Genomic DNA, 14923 nt, shown 5'->3' with positions numbered 1-14923 from the left:
CCCATCTTATTGGACCGACACCACAGACGCGTGCTTCGTGAGGAAGGACACGTGGATTCGTACCAAAGTCTAATCCGACAAAAGCTAGACCTGTGAACAGGGCGTGGCACCGCGGGGTGTGACGATCTTGGTGGCGGAGACCCCATCTCGGCAGCCTGTTTCGGGAGAGGCGCAGATTGAGTTCCGAAGGCGGAAGTGGAGTGGACTCTACATGCGCTAGAGGAGTGAAGTTCTGCGCCATCATGGCTCGGGTCCAGCCACTACGCGCAAGGGGGTTCGGGTCGGTGGGCGTGAAGTGGAATGGTATTCGGTCGTGTTGGTGGGGATACTAGCAGCGGCTTGGGCGCGGGAAGAACCTTTCACTGCATTAGCAAGTGTTCACTGTTGTGACGTAGTCGCAGATCCTAAGGCGACTCAGATGCGATCCAATAAGAGTCTGGGCTCATCGGATTTGACCCCCATATGCCTCTCCACCTCGCGTTGAGTGACCTCAATAACCTATCTAGATTCTGGTCGAAACGCGTCTAAATCTTGAGAGTAAATATAAGATATAACCTGTGGCTTTATTTATAGTTTATCCAACAACTCACTCCACACTTTCTTAGAAGCCTCGGCACCTGCATCACCCCAGCTTAAGCTCGAGACTCTTCTCATGTCAGTCTACCAAATCCTAGTGCGGAAATACTACTTGATTTCCAATTTTACAGTGAGAAGGGTTTTGCCCAAGTCTTTGGGTCTCCTCCGTTCCGTGAACCCGAGTTCGGCTTCACACCTCCGTCTCCCTTCCGATTAAAAAGGATGAAACAGTCCGGCTTTCTCGCCACGTCCCAAGTTGTGCAGCGCAAACACCGTAGACTACGCGGAGATAGACATTAATAACTCCATTCACATTCTTGAAAGCAGGAATTATTTATGCAATTATTGTTCAACGCCAAGTTCTCCCCTTAGCCAGGGGTGAAAGTATGCCTCGGCACTACTAAGCCGATCCTCCGGAAGCCAGGTAAGTAGGCCGGCCATAAATTCTCTAAATCGATCTCTATCCTCCCCAGACAAGTTCATTTCCAGAGATTGCAGCCCGCCCTCAGACGGGAGAGGAACTGGGCCATGCCATTTCCCCTCAGCATCCCAGTACTTGCGTGTCTTGTCGCTCCTCCTGAGGAAAACATCCGGCGGCGGTCCAAGTAGCGCAGTTATCGCCGCCAGATGATAAGCATCATTAAGCTCTTCAGATTTGTCGTACACACGGAAGATCCCGTGCTTGTGCAAAAGGTCCCAGGCCTAAGGTGGTCAGTCCTGCCGGGAACGAGATGGAAGTCTCTTACTAAAAGGCCCACGCTCCAAACATCCACCGAATTACCCCAAGTCATGCCGAGAATGACTTCAGGAGCACGATATGGTAGCGGCATTGCGTTGCCCCGGTGCACCTTGCCGATGCGTGCCTGTCCGAGATCGCAGATTGTGAGAGCCCCAGCACCTCCCAGTATATACTGCGAGACGTGAATGACAGTTTCGTCGACAAACTTTCGCGCTGAGGGCCGGTGAAGCTCATTTTTCTCCACAGTAGAGAGGATTGAGTTGTCGGTTAATGCAACAAGAAGATTGTTCGAGTGAATGTCTGCACTGTCAGCTGGATTATGTTATAGTTGGGGTGAACGTTACCCGTATGAATCACATCAGCATCGTGAAGATAATTGAGCCCAAGCAATGTCTGGTCGAGAGCAGATGTAACAAGAGTTTGCTGGCAGATTCTATCTTTCTGCAATTCCTGTAGAATACAAAGACTCATCCCAAAGGGCGACATAACAAAGACTTCATGCTCACCATGTGGACCCCTCAGCTTGAATGTGTCTCGAACTTCTCGTACATGCTCCCGACCAGCGTGATCTAGACTCAGCTTAGACAGGTGCTTATAGATAACCAGCTCTTGATTGTGTTCAAGTGTATTGATATGGACCTTTAACACCCAGAACCTTCCGTCTCTGGCTTGATGTCAGCGAGACTTACAAAGACGAAGTGCATACCTAAGATCTCGAGATAACCATACAGTTGAACTCGTGCCGTAGCCCAGTTTTGCTACTACCTGATAAGTTTCCTTAATCACCTGGCCGATGCGCACGGGGTAGTAGTCCTGACGCCTGTAGAAGGGCAGCCTTTCCTCTTCCACTAATACAGAAGAGTCAATTATCTCGAAGCCACGACGGGGAAAAGCGCGGGGTGATCTCGGAGATGACGCAGTCGAATAGCTTAGGCAGTAGACCATAGGAATCTTCTTGGCCGAGTGCTGAAAACGAAGACCTGGCCGGAGGAGCTTTGTTCTAAACATGGTTGTTCAAGGGGCCTAGGACTAAACGCCAGCCAAAGGTTTATGGTGCAAAAGTCAGGTGATAGGTGGGGTTGGATTTGGTGCCGTCACCTCCTAACTGATTGGCTACTCTTGAAGATTGCTCTGGGATTCCCCTCATTTTATCGTCCACGTTGATCAGGAACAGTCTCCCTACAGTCAGTTAATAGAAGAAATAAATCGCAGTCAATTGCGTCTAAGCTGTCTAGTCACAAGAGTTCCCATGTTGCTGATCGCGCAAAACGATCTTCTTTCAACATCCCCAATTTAATCAGAAATCCCCCCGCCCATCCATGGCCAAGGAACAGCCTTTTTGTCTTTGTCCCTTGCCTGAAACTCATACACCAGACAGCCTGCCTGCAATGATCCGCCTGCTCCCTCATTATCGCAGCCCCTGTACGCTTTCGTGAGAGATTCCTGACAGACACGTGCCCCAGGTTCCCATCCCTCTTCCAATGGATCCGTAACATCCTGCTCGGTCTTGCCGTTCTCCAGTTCACAAAGGTCCTTCCAGTAGACGTTGTATAGGTAAGGCGCGCCGTATATCCATCGTTGGTACGAGATGAATGTACTGTTGTCATCCTTCTTGATCATCTTTGACTCCGTCTCCGGACAAGCAAATCCTGCGTAATTCTGTTGTGAGATAGGGTAGATGTCCTTGTGTTTGCCAAATTGGTATGTCCCAAAGCATCTTTTGTTATGCCATTCCAAAGGCTTTTTATGCCCATTGGTGCTATTCGATATGGGATTTGACTCGCTCGAGTTGATCTTGGAATCGACTTTCGATTTAGCATCCGGTTCGCCATTCGACTTCCCATCCCCGATGGTCCCATTTGACACGGTACCGTTGACCTTGTGATGAAGCTTCCCAGATTCACAGAATTTCCCCCTGTCAAGGGGAGTTTGCGGCTTATCAATCCCTATCGCAAATTAGTCTGGGCTTCTCTTCGCGCGTCTGGATAACCTACCCTGCTCAGACTTGCCTCCACGGAGACCGTTATCGGTGTCCTTACATTTTCTAGAGGATTTGTGTCTCAACCACTCCTCAATTCCACTGACCACATCTTGCGAGGTCAGTATCTCATCTGTGATTGTTGTCAATGTAGCTGGTTGAAGGTCCACCGGCCTAGCTGCACAAAGCCAGATGCCCTGCAGCAAAACAAGGGATGAAGTAAAACGCATACTGGCTCGGTTTGAAGCTGTTTAATTGGGCTTTCTGTTTGGCGGTGTTGTTTGTGGATATTTTCAATGGTGGGTTTGTGTAGACGAGCCGCGGGATATTTATACTTCAATACTCATTTCGATGCATGAAGCTTTGAAAGTTTAATTGTAACAAGTTTTATTATCTACTACGGAAGCTTTCGTGGAGCTACAGTTACTCATCTCTTCCACCAAAATTACTTTCTGGCGTAATTTTAAGCTTTCATACTCGCTCAATCGAAGCCTGAAGTGGCGGCTACTGCGAATTACCACCGCCACTGCAAGCTTCAGCAAAATTGCCCTACAAAAATGAGAAATGTAAAGAAGGCTTTCGCTGTTACATCAAATTGTTTTCTGAGGTTTTCCCAAAACAACATCACGCATCACCATCGCAAGCCACGAAGCCTCCCAACAACGACCGTTTTTACTGTTCATTTTCTCTTGAGCCCCCTTCAACATGTCTTCCCGGCTCATCAACCAGCAGCAGGCTGGAACCAGTCGTGAGCGGGCGCCCAACACCTCCCCTAGCGAGGCCGATCGCCGCAAGATGCAAGATCTCGAGGTAGCTTTGGCCAAGGCCAAGCGTGAACTGGAAGTCTTTTACAGGGAGACAAACCAGACGTCCTCGGTCCTTGCTGTCGAGACCAATCCTGGAGACAGTGCACAAGACCATCCCGTCCCAAAACATGATCCCGACAACTGCTGTCAGCTGTGTGGCAGCTCCTACGAGCACCCCGCCACTGAAGGAGAACACAGACGAACTATCCCACCAGGCGTGTCCTGTGTCATCACCCGCGTCCTAGACGCCGCTCCACAACTCCAGACACGCTACGCAAACAGCACCGCCGGCGACCACAACGACGAAGAGTGGTACGTCTCGAGCGCCGAGGGAGGGTTTATGGGTGCTCAAACCAGTGGCTCCATTGACGTGCTGGCGGACCGTGTTCGAGAAGCCTGGAACTGCAAGAGAGTATTTTTCCAGGTGTTTTCCGACCGCCCAGATGACTTCAACCGTGTTTTGATGAATCACACCAAGATGCGACAAATCTCCAACTCAGGCTACGACTTGCATATAGGCGAGCCGGCGCTCTGAGTTCGCCGTCCGTGGTTGGCAAAAACAAGACCTTTACCATGACTGCTTTGACAGCATCAAGTGTCGGCCAACAAAGATCACTGCTTTTGTTTCTGTTGTCGGCTTAGCTTCTGCCTTGTCGCTCTTCTCCGCCTCAATGCCGACTGTACGCTGATTTCGCTTGTCCCTTGTCTTGAGGTTAGTCATTCCCAACCTTTCCGAACCAACACTAACATCTTCCTACCTACAGATTTCCCACCATCACACTTATTCCCTTCTTGGACGACAGGCCCTCAGTCATTGGTCACGGTGATAAGCTTAATGGAAATGTGGATTTCCACGTGTTCACCAGGACATTAGGAAAGTGCACCTCTACGGTGGACGGGTCAACGGGGTAGTCATAATACCAAATGTTGATATCATACATGTCTTCATACAACTAGTGAATCTTCAGCTTTACGCCGCTATCTCGGCAGCAAAAGTACACTTTTTGAGGTCCCGCAACAATTCTTTAAAGAACAGACGTGACTCTTCTGGGCGTCACCCTGTGGCAAACACCTCGAGTACTCCTAGGTGACACGTGCCACTCCGAAAGCTTCCATCAGCGAGGCCAAGGCAATGCGTATTAGCTTTGCATAGGTCCACCGCTACTTTGCCGGTTGGACTGTCAAACTGTTTGGCGAGACGGATTTTACAAGGTTTCGCGGCAGAACCTTGATTAGAGTGGTATCGGAAAACAAGTACCACGCGCCCATTAGCAAAGCATGCGCCAGGGTAGGCTCATGACTTCCGGCAGGCAGTTGCGTCATCCTGTGACTGTCTAGGAATCCCACTCCGCTGGCATCGCAATGGCCAATCTGGTCAAGGCAGCTGGAATCCCTACTGAATGGTCCAAGGGTTTCCAAGAGATAACAGGACCAATCATTACGGCAATTAGGTTACAGAATATGGTTTGACCCTCAGTGCAGATTTCGATAAAAACTATAAGAACTCAAACGAGAAAATTAGGGAAAACTTCGTACAGAGACCGCTAATGCATGCACTATCGAAGACAACCCACAGCAAAGTTCCATTCTACGGGTGTATTTTATATGTCCGGGTTAAAGATGAGCCAATAGCCGACTCAGGGTGTCTTGCCGGGGATCCGGGGTATCTTAAACAGGCTCAACGGCAATCTGTCTCCATTAGGGCCAGGGTTGACACATTGGCCGCAGTGGAACCTCCGGGGTTCGTGATGCTATTGTCATTTTCCTTTACGGGAACACTCTCATCGCGTAAAGATGATGATGTGGTTGCGCTTCTTCGGTAGACTGGAGCCGATGGTTGGATATTTCACTGGCTGTTTCCTTACGGAGGAACATGGGGAAGAGTGGCACTGAGTTCATCACCGAATCAGTCTATCGCACTACTACTCTTGTCTCATCATACCGGTTCACTACACTGGATTCTTTCTAATTCACTACAACTCTGCAAGGCCACTGAGCCCTCTTCTGATGCAACCATGTTCTAGAGAATTTCTCCAGTTTGAGGCGCGCATGCACTACTGTTTCAAAAACTCTCATCCAGCTTTATAAAATCGCGGGTTTAGGGTCAGCTTGCAGTCTGCTTTGCAGATAAGAGCCCGAATGTTAGATGAAATCGGCCCGAATGAGTTCAAGGTTATTCGGCATGAGGCAAGGTCACCTCGGGCGTCAATGGCCCGTTCCTAGCGTATCCATCAAAGCCAAGAATAAATTAAGTTCCGTTTCATACATAGCCACTCGGCACTATTTAGCCAATGAAACTAATAATCAACATGATACTGTGAAGGTTTATTAATGCCAAGCTTCCGTCTCGTGACGCTGCCATGTACAAACCTCCGAGCTTAGAGATGAGCTTTCCCCTTAGATGCCGGTGCTTGTAGCATCCGGCGCAGAATCTTGCCCGATGGTGATTTAGGTATGTCATTCACAAATAAGATTCCTCCAGTAGGCTTCTTGTGTGCCGAGAGCCGCGCTTCCACGAATACCATGACATCTGCAGCAGTGATCTTGTCATCACTGCGTACAACAAATGCTAGTGGATGTTCTCGTCCATCTCTACGATGTCGAGTCAGCATCCGCGAGTCCCTTAAAAATGAAGCAAACACTGACCTGATCACTCGGACGACTGCACAGTCTATGACATGCTCATGTTCGAGAATGACCCCCTCAATCTCGGACGGGGCTACCTGAAAGCCCTTCACTTTGATGAGCTCCTGTAACTGCTGTCAAAACCGTATCACATACTCTTGATAGAGAGTTGTACTGACCTTCTTGCGATCGACAATTTTTAAGAGTCCACCCTTGTCCATCGTGACAATATCTCCAGTCTTGAGCCACCCACCCTCTAGGATCTCCCTCGATGCCTCTGGGTTTCTGTAATATCCCTTGAAGACGTTTGGTCCTCTAATCAGTGCTTCTCCCTCTTCATCGTATCCAGCCATTTGACCATCATCTTTGAGTATCTTCATTTGCATACTCGGAACGAGATATCCAACACCTGCATGCGAGACATCAAATTCATCTGGGGCGAACAGAGTGACAGCCATTGTGGCCTCTGTCATTCCCCATCCTTGGCGGAGGTGGACTTTTCCGCCATTGAAAACGGCTTCTAGCTTTTTTGACAGCTCTGGTTGGAGAGGAGCTCCCCCGCAAAACATCAATTCCACACTGGAGAGATCATACTGAGATATGATATCACTTTTGGTCAGCATTAAAACAACCGGGGGAGCCAGCAGCAGATCTGTGACGTGGAGACGCTGGATTGTATCAAGAAAGAGCTTGAGGTTAAACTTTCGCATGATAGCCGTTGTACAGTATGACCGAACGTTCATGATGCAATAAGTGATTAAACCGCCTGATCTGCCATTAGTAGAGGACAAATATTTAGCTGGAGAACTTACTTGCGTGATAGAGTGGTAGAAAGGCGCAGTGAATGCGTGGAAGAGTGCGTTTTGAATCTGGCGATCTCGAGGAGGCGACATTATCCAGGTATAATTGCTGTTCCGAATTTGCAACAAGGTTGCGGTGGGTTATCATGCATGCTTTGGGATCTCCGGTAGTACCGCTGCTAAAATTGAGAACCGCAGTCCTGAAATTGGTAAGAGATGGATTACTTCTCAAATGGGACAACTTACTTATCAGCCAACACCTCTCGGTCATGGATAACCTCCCAGGAGTAAACAACGTCCAACAGGTCATATATCCCATGGTAGCCACAAGGCTTGATTTCGCTGGTCTGATCAACTAGAACTATGGATGTTTCTGGTAAACCCACGATATTGGCTGCCTGCACGGCTGTATCGAGGCGCTGTAGGTCGGTGAAGATGCATTTTGCTCCCGAGGTCTGAAGGTGGCGGGTCAGCTCTGCTTATATGTTAATGTATTGACTCATCAGAGTGATGGCACTCGACCCCCTTGCCCATTGAGGTGTATACAGGACTCGCTCCTGTGAAAACTCCCCCAGCACAGATCGCTGCTAGTACAATGACGGGGTACCATATCTGTGGCAATTAGAATGTTCCTTGCAGAAATAAGTTGAAACGCACAGAATTCTCAGTAAATGCAAGAACCACATCATTTTTCTGCAACCCAATGGTCTTGCGAAGACCACCAGCAAGCCTTTTTACGCGTTCTTCTAACTGTTCTTTAGATATTCCATCGGTCGGATTTTCTGCATCGAGAAAGACAAAGCCATCGTTTCGAATAGCAGAAGATCCTGTAATCAAGGTCAACAAGTTAAAGCCAAGAGCATTCTGACAACATACTGAACAAATAGGTTAAAACGTCCACGTTGGGTATTTCGATTTCGTAGCGAGAGAAAAACAACATGGCGTCTTTTCGGAATTTCTTCTTGATGGATAATATACTCAGAATGTAAACCGATAAAGGCGGCGAAAATAAAACAGTTAAGAGAGGAGCTAGATAAGAAGATGTCAGGGTCTTGGGGAATTTTGATGACAGAAGTAGGAGTGAGGCATATATAGAAAGACAAATACAGCGACACTTCTAAGTTTTCACAGTCTAACATACAGTGACAGGAGGCCTACTACCTTCGCCCTGTACGCTATCTGGGGCCTACACCCTACAGAGTCACACAAGCCGATATCAACCAGCCTGGAACTTTCCAGAACTGATATCGGCTGTTTATTCTTAGCAATGAATGCTTCAAGACTACAATGAGTGAATGACTCTGTAGTATACTCCCAGGGCCCGGGGCATAAAGTTCTGGCTCCTACGTGGAGAGATATGTATGCGCCATTATGCAAAACCTGATCAGACGACACAGCTGGAGGGCAATTTTAGTTCACTACACGGTATCATTTTAGTACATAGATACTTCAAGGTTCTCTTATCACCCACTCAGATTTTGGCGCTAGGCATCTCAGAGGCTTGGCCAATATGATGCGTAGATGTAATCCTCTACATCAACTCCAAGTCGCCAAAGGAGTATATTTAGCGAGATAACGACATGGCAATCTTAGTTCTCTAAAGAAACTCGCCAGTACATATTTCCGGAGTCCGCTTAACCCCTAAGCATCTAAAATCGTGAAATTAAGATTGAGGTTGCTTTCCGAGTTCCGGCACTCGTAAGTCGGCCACTCAGATCACGTCTGAGGGCTTCGTGATGCATCAGTGGACCACGACACGTTACATGATACTAAAACTCCGTTCCATTTAAACCAAACTGATCCCATTGGTGTAGTAAGTTTCTGCCATGAAGCTCTGGTATTTATATGCTATGGAAATATCCGTATTTAGTCAACCACTCGGAACTCATCCCAGCATATGCTCGTTGTTCAACTCGAGGAATTCAAGGAACTCGAGGCCATTATCCGAGGTTTCATTCATGCAGGGGCTCCAACTCGAAAAGCATCGTGAGTGAGGGTGGCATCATGCAATGTCGGCGTAGGCATCGCCAACCGCCAGCCTCAAAGACGTCCTCCCAATCCTCGACTGTTGGCAGGGTGACATCCATAAGTGCATGCCCAAACTCAAACCCCAGAGTGAAGATGGGTACATTTTCCTCCGACACGGCATATCGCGTCTTGGGGTTGTCCACCAGGATTCTCATAGTGTCGCAGAGAAAGAACCTTTGAACCTTTGGAAAGGCGTCTCGCAACATTCTCAACGACTTGATACAGTTTCCGCGAGGCCAGAAGTCATGACCCATGAGGAATGACATTATCAAGTCGACATTTGCAAACTCTGGGCGATAATGTAGATTCGTTGCGTCGCCTTCGAGAAAGGTAACTCGCCCGCCATAGCCGCGCTTTTCGGCATCCGCGGTGGCAAGTTGAATTGCCGGACCGGCGATATCGACTCCGATGGCAGTGCTGTCAGGATACCGGTCGAGGATTTGCATCAGCCGAGCACCGCTGCCACTTCCAAGGTCCACAGCAGAAGTGAAGCTGATCCCGGTTGACGACACAGCCTGTAAGAAGACCGGGTCGATGAATTGCTCATTCGCATCGCGACATGCAAAAGCAATGGCAGCGGAATCTCGAGAAAAGAAGTTTCCCTTTCGATTCTTGTTATGCAGCATATGCTGCATACGAGTGAAGACACTGCCGGAACCAAGAGTAAGCCAATGGAAGAGACCTTTGGTCACAAAGGCATCTTCAAAGAGTCTTCCTGGGTTGATGCTTTCGCCATCATATTGGACAATGCCAGAGGTGACGAGTGCAGCGACTAGGCCACGCATAGATCTCTGATCGAGATCATGACTAGTTGCGACCTTATCAAAATTTACAGCGTTGGTGTTGCGGACTTGATCGAGAAGCCCGACTTCCCAAGCAGCTGCGATGCTGCAAGCAGCGATGTAGGAGTTGAAGATACCGGCAACATCCTGGTAAGAATTGACGTTAGAACCCATGTTGACGACGGACGTGCGAGGGAAATGTAGTGATAGAGTATCAAGTCTTGTTGATGTGCATCAGGCTTCAATGCTTGGTACTCATGTGAGCGTCATAATGGTCCTTTGAATCACGGTATTATATAGTCATTTGGAGTCAACGTCGTAACGCACTCGTATTCGGGAGGCTTCTTAGTCGGACCAAGGTAACTCCAACTCAAGCACGGGGTTCCTAGTTTGATCTCAGAGGGAAATGCATGAATCAAGGTCAGTTGCCGGGACGCGGGCGAAAGTGAAGCCGCATGATAACAAGATTATGAGATGACACCCTCTACATAGTATCTGAAACATGTGTACAAGACTGTTGAACCTTGATCTCCATAATTAGGCAGCAATTTCTTGTTCCCGCGATGTGATTCGAGTTTCTAACTCCGTGGATGCATTGAAGTGATGACGGCATGAGGATATTGGCACCGGCTGTTCATGTTTGCAACCGTTTCGACGAGCGTTATCAAAATGACTTGTCACATAACTTCCGCGGATCTTGTTTTCGGCAGTTGTGATATACTGTCCTGATCGGATTATCGCACACGCGGCATGCTTGAAGAGCGCATAAACTCTCTGTTCGGGGACGGCAAAGGCTTGATGCTGTTCGAAAACTCGGATTAAGCTTATCGACTACAAGAAGACAAGAGCTGCTGCGAGATGAGTGCGTAATCAGCACCACTTTAACATCTTACATTCACTTATTCAATTCATTGGAAAACTTGACATCTGATCATGGCCGATATTCCGTCTGAGCCAGGCGCTTCCACCTATGGAGTCGTGGATCGCAAAACAAACAACACACCCGTGGCCGATGGCGCAGTTGAGAAATCTCCAAATGATAGAATCCCTAGCTACACTGTTATGGACGGACGCTGCGTCTGGCACTGGGCAGACGAACTATCCGAAGCCGAAGGCTGGATAGTCATTGACGCGCCCGTGCCTAGTCTCTCTGGCGGCGGCTTGTTTCTACATGAGCGTACAACGCTCGATGAAGTCCGCGACGTAGCTCAGTCCATGAGTCTGAAGCTGGCTGTGAGCTGTCAGCCACAGGTCGTTGGTGCAAAAGGCGGCATTCGGTTCTCCCCCCAGCACCCTCAAGCTCCTCATGTCTTGGAGCGCTTTATCCGCGATAATGCCAATATCATCGCTCGGTACTGGGGAACTGGAGCGGACATCAATACTGACCATGCCATCATTGATCAACACGCCAGAGCATATTGTCCTTCAGGTACTACGACTGCATTAGATGCACTCCGCAACTCGCTCGGTGGCGGTTCACCCCCTGACGATGTCGCATCTCTTCTCAAAGAGAGCTCCAACGCAACTGGATGGTCTCTAGAAGAATATTGTGTTGGCTACGTCATGGCAACCACTCTCAAGGAGGTTCTGACCCATCAGAGACCAGACCTCATTGGTAAGGTCAGGTTGATGATTCAGGGTTTCGGATGTGTTGGCACCACATTTGCTCTCGCTGCCGAGGAACTAGGCATCGGCAGAGTTGTGGGAATCTCCAGCCAGTACGGCTTCCTGATCAACGATGATGGCATCGATTGTGGTGCCATTGACAGGGCCCGTCGCACAGCTGTTAACAACGGCAGCCTTCAGGGCAATGACGCGAGAAGCTTCGAAGCAGGACTCGGCCAGGCAGGACTCTCACGTAACGCGGGAGATTGGGTCAACTGATGAGAAGCACCTCATCAACTTTCTCGCTTGTGCCAGGGGAGAGGTTTTTGTTCCTTGCGCTCAGCGCTATGTTTTGACATCGAGAGTTATCTCTACTTTGGCTGATGAAACCTTTGCCCAAGCTCCTCTCGGAAGTCGATTCATCATCGCCGGTGCCAACAACGTTTTTGATCGCGGAGAATGTGTCCAAGATGTCGCAAGACAGCTCGACTCGGCATCAATTTACATGCTCCCAGAATGGGTTACCAATTCGGGAACCGCAAATCTCTTCATGCGAGCCTGCAGCGGCCTCGCGCTGAAGGGGTATGCCGTGTCCAATCTGGAAGCATCTGCTGCTGACACCAAAGCTTTTGTTCGTGCAGCTCTTTCCAGGGCGGGTTATCACCAGGGAAACCTTGCTGCCTGGCAGGCGTGTAGGGACCTAGCTGTGGCCCGCAGAAAGGACGGCCCGGCGAATCTCCTTGGGGTTAAGAGAATGGCCCATCTCACGATGAGGACTTCGGATCTCGAACGGGCTACGAGGGCAATCACGACACTATACAATGCCAAATCGAATGTCGATCGGACTTTGTTTCAACTCCCAGGGTCAGATGACCCAACAATCAGCATCGTCCAAGTTCCAGACGACGCATCTCAAGCAGATATTGGTCTTTCGGTACAACTCTCCGTCTATAACTTGCAAAAGGCAAGAGAAGTTCTCAGAGCCGAGTCAATCGCTTTCCAGGAGCTAATTGTCGATCATGAGTTGACGGAACTTATCCTTGAACCTGAACAAGTTGGATATCCCATGAGTCTTTGTCAAGCACCACCTCAGGAACCGCCAAAGGATATGTTTACCTGTCCTTCCTATGCATTGGGCTCTGTGATCGGCTCAACGATTCAGCTGGACCATTACGCCTCAATCATGTCCGACACTGCTCCTAAAAAGGTGTTTCACGAGAAAATGCTGGGATTTACGCATCTTCGTACGTTCACTGTCAATGCTGGCTCTGCTCCTGAAGGACAAGATGACGGGCTGATGCACGTTATGGGACTTCCACAAGACCAACAGCGAGTTCTCATCCTGACTGAGGGCCTTTCCCCTGCTTCTGTCTTTTCGAAACTGCTAAGTCGTAAATCGAGATCACATGTTCATCATATTGCTATGGAAGTAAAAGCTGTCGATCCCATCTTCACTGCCATCAGGGACAGAGGGTGGACTACTACTGCCAACACGCCAAGCGTAGATTTGGCTACTGGTTTTCGGCAGTTCTTTTTGTCTGAGAGCGAAACTGGTACCGTACTGGAATTTATTGAGCGTCGAGATTCAGCCAAGGCCGACGTATCCGCCGATAGTGATTCTGAAAGGATCCAGCAACCAAAGGGCAACGGGGGTTACTCTGGGCAAGGAGAATTCCGTACCGACAATATTGTTTCTTTGGCTCGTTCTCTGGAGAATAGTCAATTGATGTGATGTATTAGGTGGTTGAGAGGGTAATTCCGCAATTCTCTATGATCGGAATCTACAACCAACCAGACTGTTGTGCAGATGGGATACAAGCTTTTTGTCAAGGTTTCAACACACATAAACACAGTGTTTAGTCAGTTCAACACTGAGTCAAATAAGAGTACGAACTTGAAGCAGCAATCCAAAGCCGTAGGACATAGTTAATGGCAATTTCTCTCGAACACAGTGACGCGTGAAACTAGGTCAATGGACAGACGCATCTTAGCCGCTGATGCCGATGCGATTGTTGTCCAACAGCAGTGGCAACGTCCCAACTTCGTGACTGATTAGCCACTCTGAGCGCTCTGTATTTGGGTTAAAGCATGGGCGCTGATGCCGTCAAGTCGGGCAACAAAGCCTACTTCCTGTCCCTCGGAAGTGAGTTCAGCCGCTGTCGTGTCCTTCTCCGCTGCAGACTAATACTAACAGACGTTAATATCGCTCGGATCTTCTCGAGGCAAGTCATCCCCAGTCTTTTCGAACTAACACTAACATCTCCCTACCTGCACAGTCCCTCGTCATCATGATTTTCCCTTTTCGGACAACGCAGTCTCTGCCATTGGTCGTCGGCATTTAAGCTTGTCTGCCACGTGGGCTTTCCATTTGCGTGCGTGGTTGAGGAAGGCGCGCCCTCAGGACGGCATTCGGGGCGGCTTTGTGTGGGCATACTCCACCTTGCTTTAAACCAGTCTTTTCGTGCATTTTATGGGGGATTGCTTGGGTTTTGTTGTCGGTAGCTATTGAAGTTTTGTCACCAACAGCTTAGGTGCAATCCTGCGAGGCACATGGCCTTTTGGAACGGGAATACGGCAAGCTGGTGATGGAAGTTTATTGAATTGTACCAACATCGATCGCGCTTTTGAGTCTAGTCTTTCCCAACCCCGATCAGCCCTCACAGTGTTAGCGTCCAGAACTCCCCTGTCAATTCAACGCCCCAATCATTGTGATTCTGCGTCTCAATCATTTCGAACCCTGCCCTCTTATATAGTCGACGCGCGCCCTCGAGGATACTTTGAGTCCAAAGATCAATGTGCTCATACCCCGCTCCTCTCGCGAAATCGATGCATTTCTGGATCAAGGCCGTTCCGACGCCAAGACCTCTTGCGCTTTCATCCACCAATAGCAGTCGTAGCTTTGCGGTTTTGGGCTTTTTGTCCTGAACCAACATGATGCAGCCGAGGAATGACCCGTCTTTTTCAGCAATCCAACAGCCTTCTAG

General features: G+C 49.0%; 6 protein-coding genes across 6 annotated transcripts; 2 read left to right on the top strand and 4 right to left on the bottom strand.

Annotated features, from left to right (window-relative positions):
- Nucleotides 1-918: 918 nt before the first annotated feature.
- On the bottom strand, nt 919-1680 carry J7337_009248 (uncharacterized protein; the record flags this gene model as incomplete). Its single annotated transcript, XM_044826849.1, has 3 exons — nt 919-1278; nt 1323-1620; nt 1673-1680. The coding sequence occupies 3 exons, from the start codon at nt 1678-1680 to the stop codon at nt 919-921; spliced, it is 666 nt and encodes a 221-aa protein (XP_044677443.1).
- Nucleotides 1681-2608: 928 nt separating this feature from the next.
- J7337_009247 (uncharacterized protein) lies at nt 2609-3523 on the bottom strand (the record flags this gene model as incomplete). Its single annotated transcript, XM_044826848.1, has 2 exons — nt 2609-3261; nt 3310-3523. The coding sequence occupies 2 exons, from the start codon at nt 3521-3523 to the stop codon at nt 2609-2611; spliced, it is 867 nt and encodes a 288-aa protein (XP_044677442.1).
- Nucleotides 3524-3998: 475 nt separating this feature from the next.
- On the top strand, nt 3999-4634 carry J7337_009246 (uncharacterized protein; the record flags this gene model as incomplete). Its single annotated transcript, XM_044826847.1, has 1 exon — nt 3999-4634. One exon carries the CDS (start codon nt 3999-4001, stop codon nt 4632-4634), a length of 636 nt encoding a protein of 211 aa, XP_044677441.1.
- A 1843-nt stretch (nt 4635-6477) lies between these two features.
- J7337_009245 (uncharacterized protein) lies at nt 6478-7467 on the bottom strand (the record flags this gene model as incomplete). The annotated part of the gene is made up of 2 exons (XM_044826846.1): nt 6478-6691; nt 6881-7467. The coding sequence occupies 2 exons, from the start codon at nt 7465-7467 to the stop codon at nt 6478-6480; spliced, it is 801 nt and encodes a 266-aa protein (XP_044677440.1).
- Nucleotides 7468-9476: 2009 nt separating this feature from the next.
- J7337_009244 (uncharacterized protein) lies at nt 9477-10508 on the bottom strand (the record flags this gene model as incomplete). The annotated part of the gene is made up of 1 exon (XM_044826845.1): nt 9477-10508. One exon carries the CDS (start codon nt 10506-10508, stop codon nt 9477-9479), a length of 1032 nt encoding a protein of 343 aa, XP_044677439.1.
- A 759-nt stretch (nt 10509-11267) lies between these two features.
- J7337_009243 (uncharacterized protein) lies at nt 11268-13671 on the top strand (the record flags this gene model as incomplete). The annotated part of the gene is made up of 2 exons (XM_044826844.1): nt 11268-12209; nt 12283-13671. The coding sequence occupies 2 exons, from the start codon at nt 11268-11270 to the stop codon at nt 13669-13671; spliced, it is 2331 nt and encodes a 776-aa protein (XP_044677438.1).
- Between the last annotated feature and the right edge of the window lie 1252 nt (nt 13672-14923).

This window comes from Fusarium musae, chromosome 7 (genome assembly GCF_019915245.1).
Source record: "Fusarium musae strain F31 chromosome 7, whole genome shotgun sequence".
Taxonomy (NCBI): Eukaryota; Fungi; Ascomycota; class Sordariomycetes; order Hypocreales; family Nectriaceae; genus Fusarium; species Fusarium musae.
The sequence above is the reverse complement of the archived record's forward strand: the minus strand, read 5'-3'. Positions and strand labels throughout refer to the sequence as shown.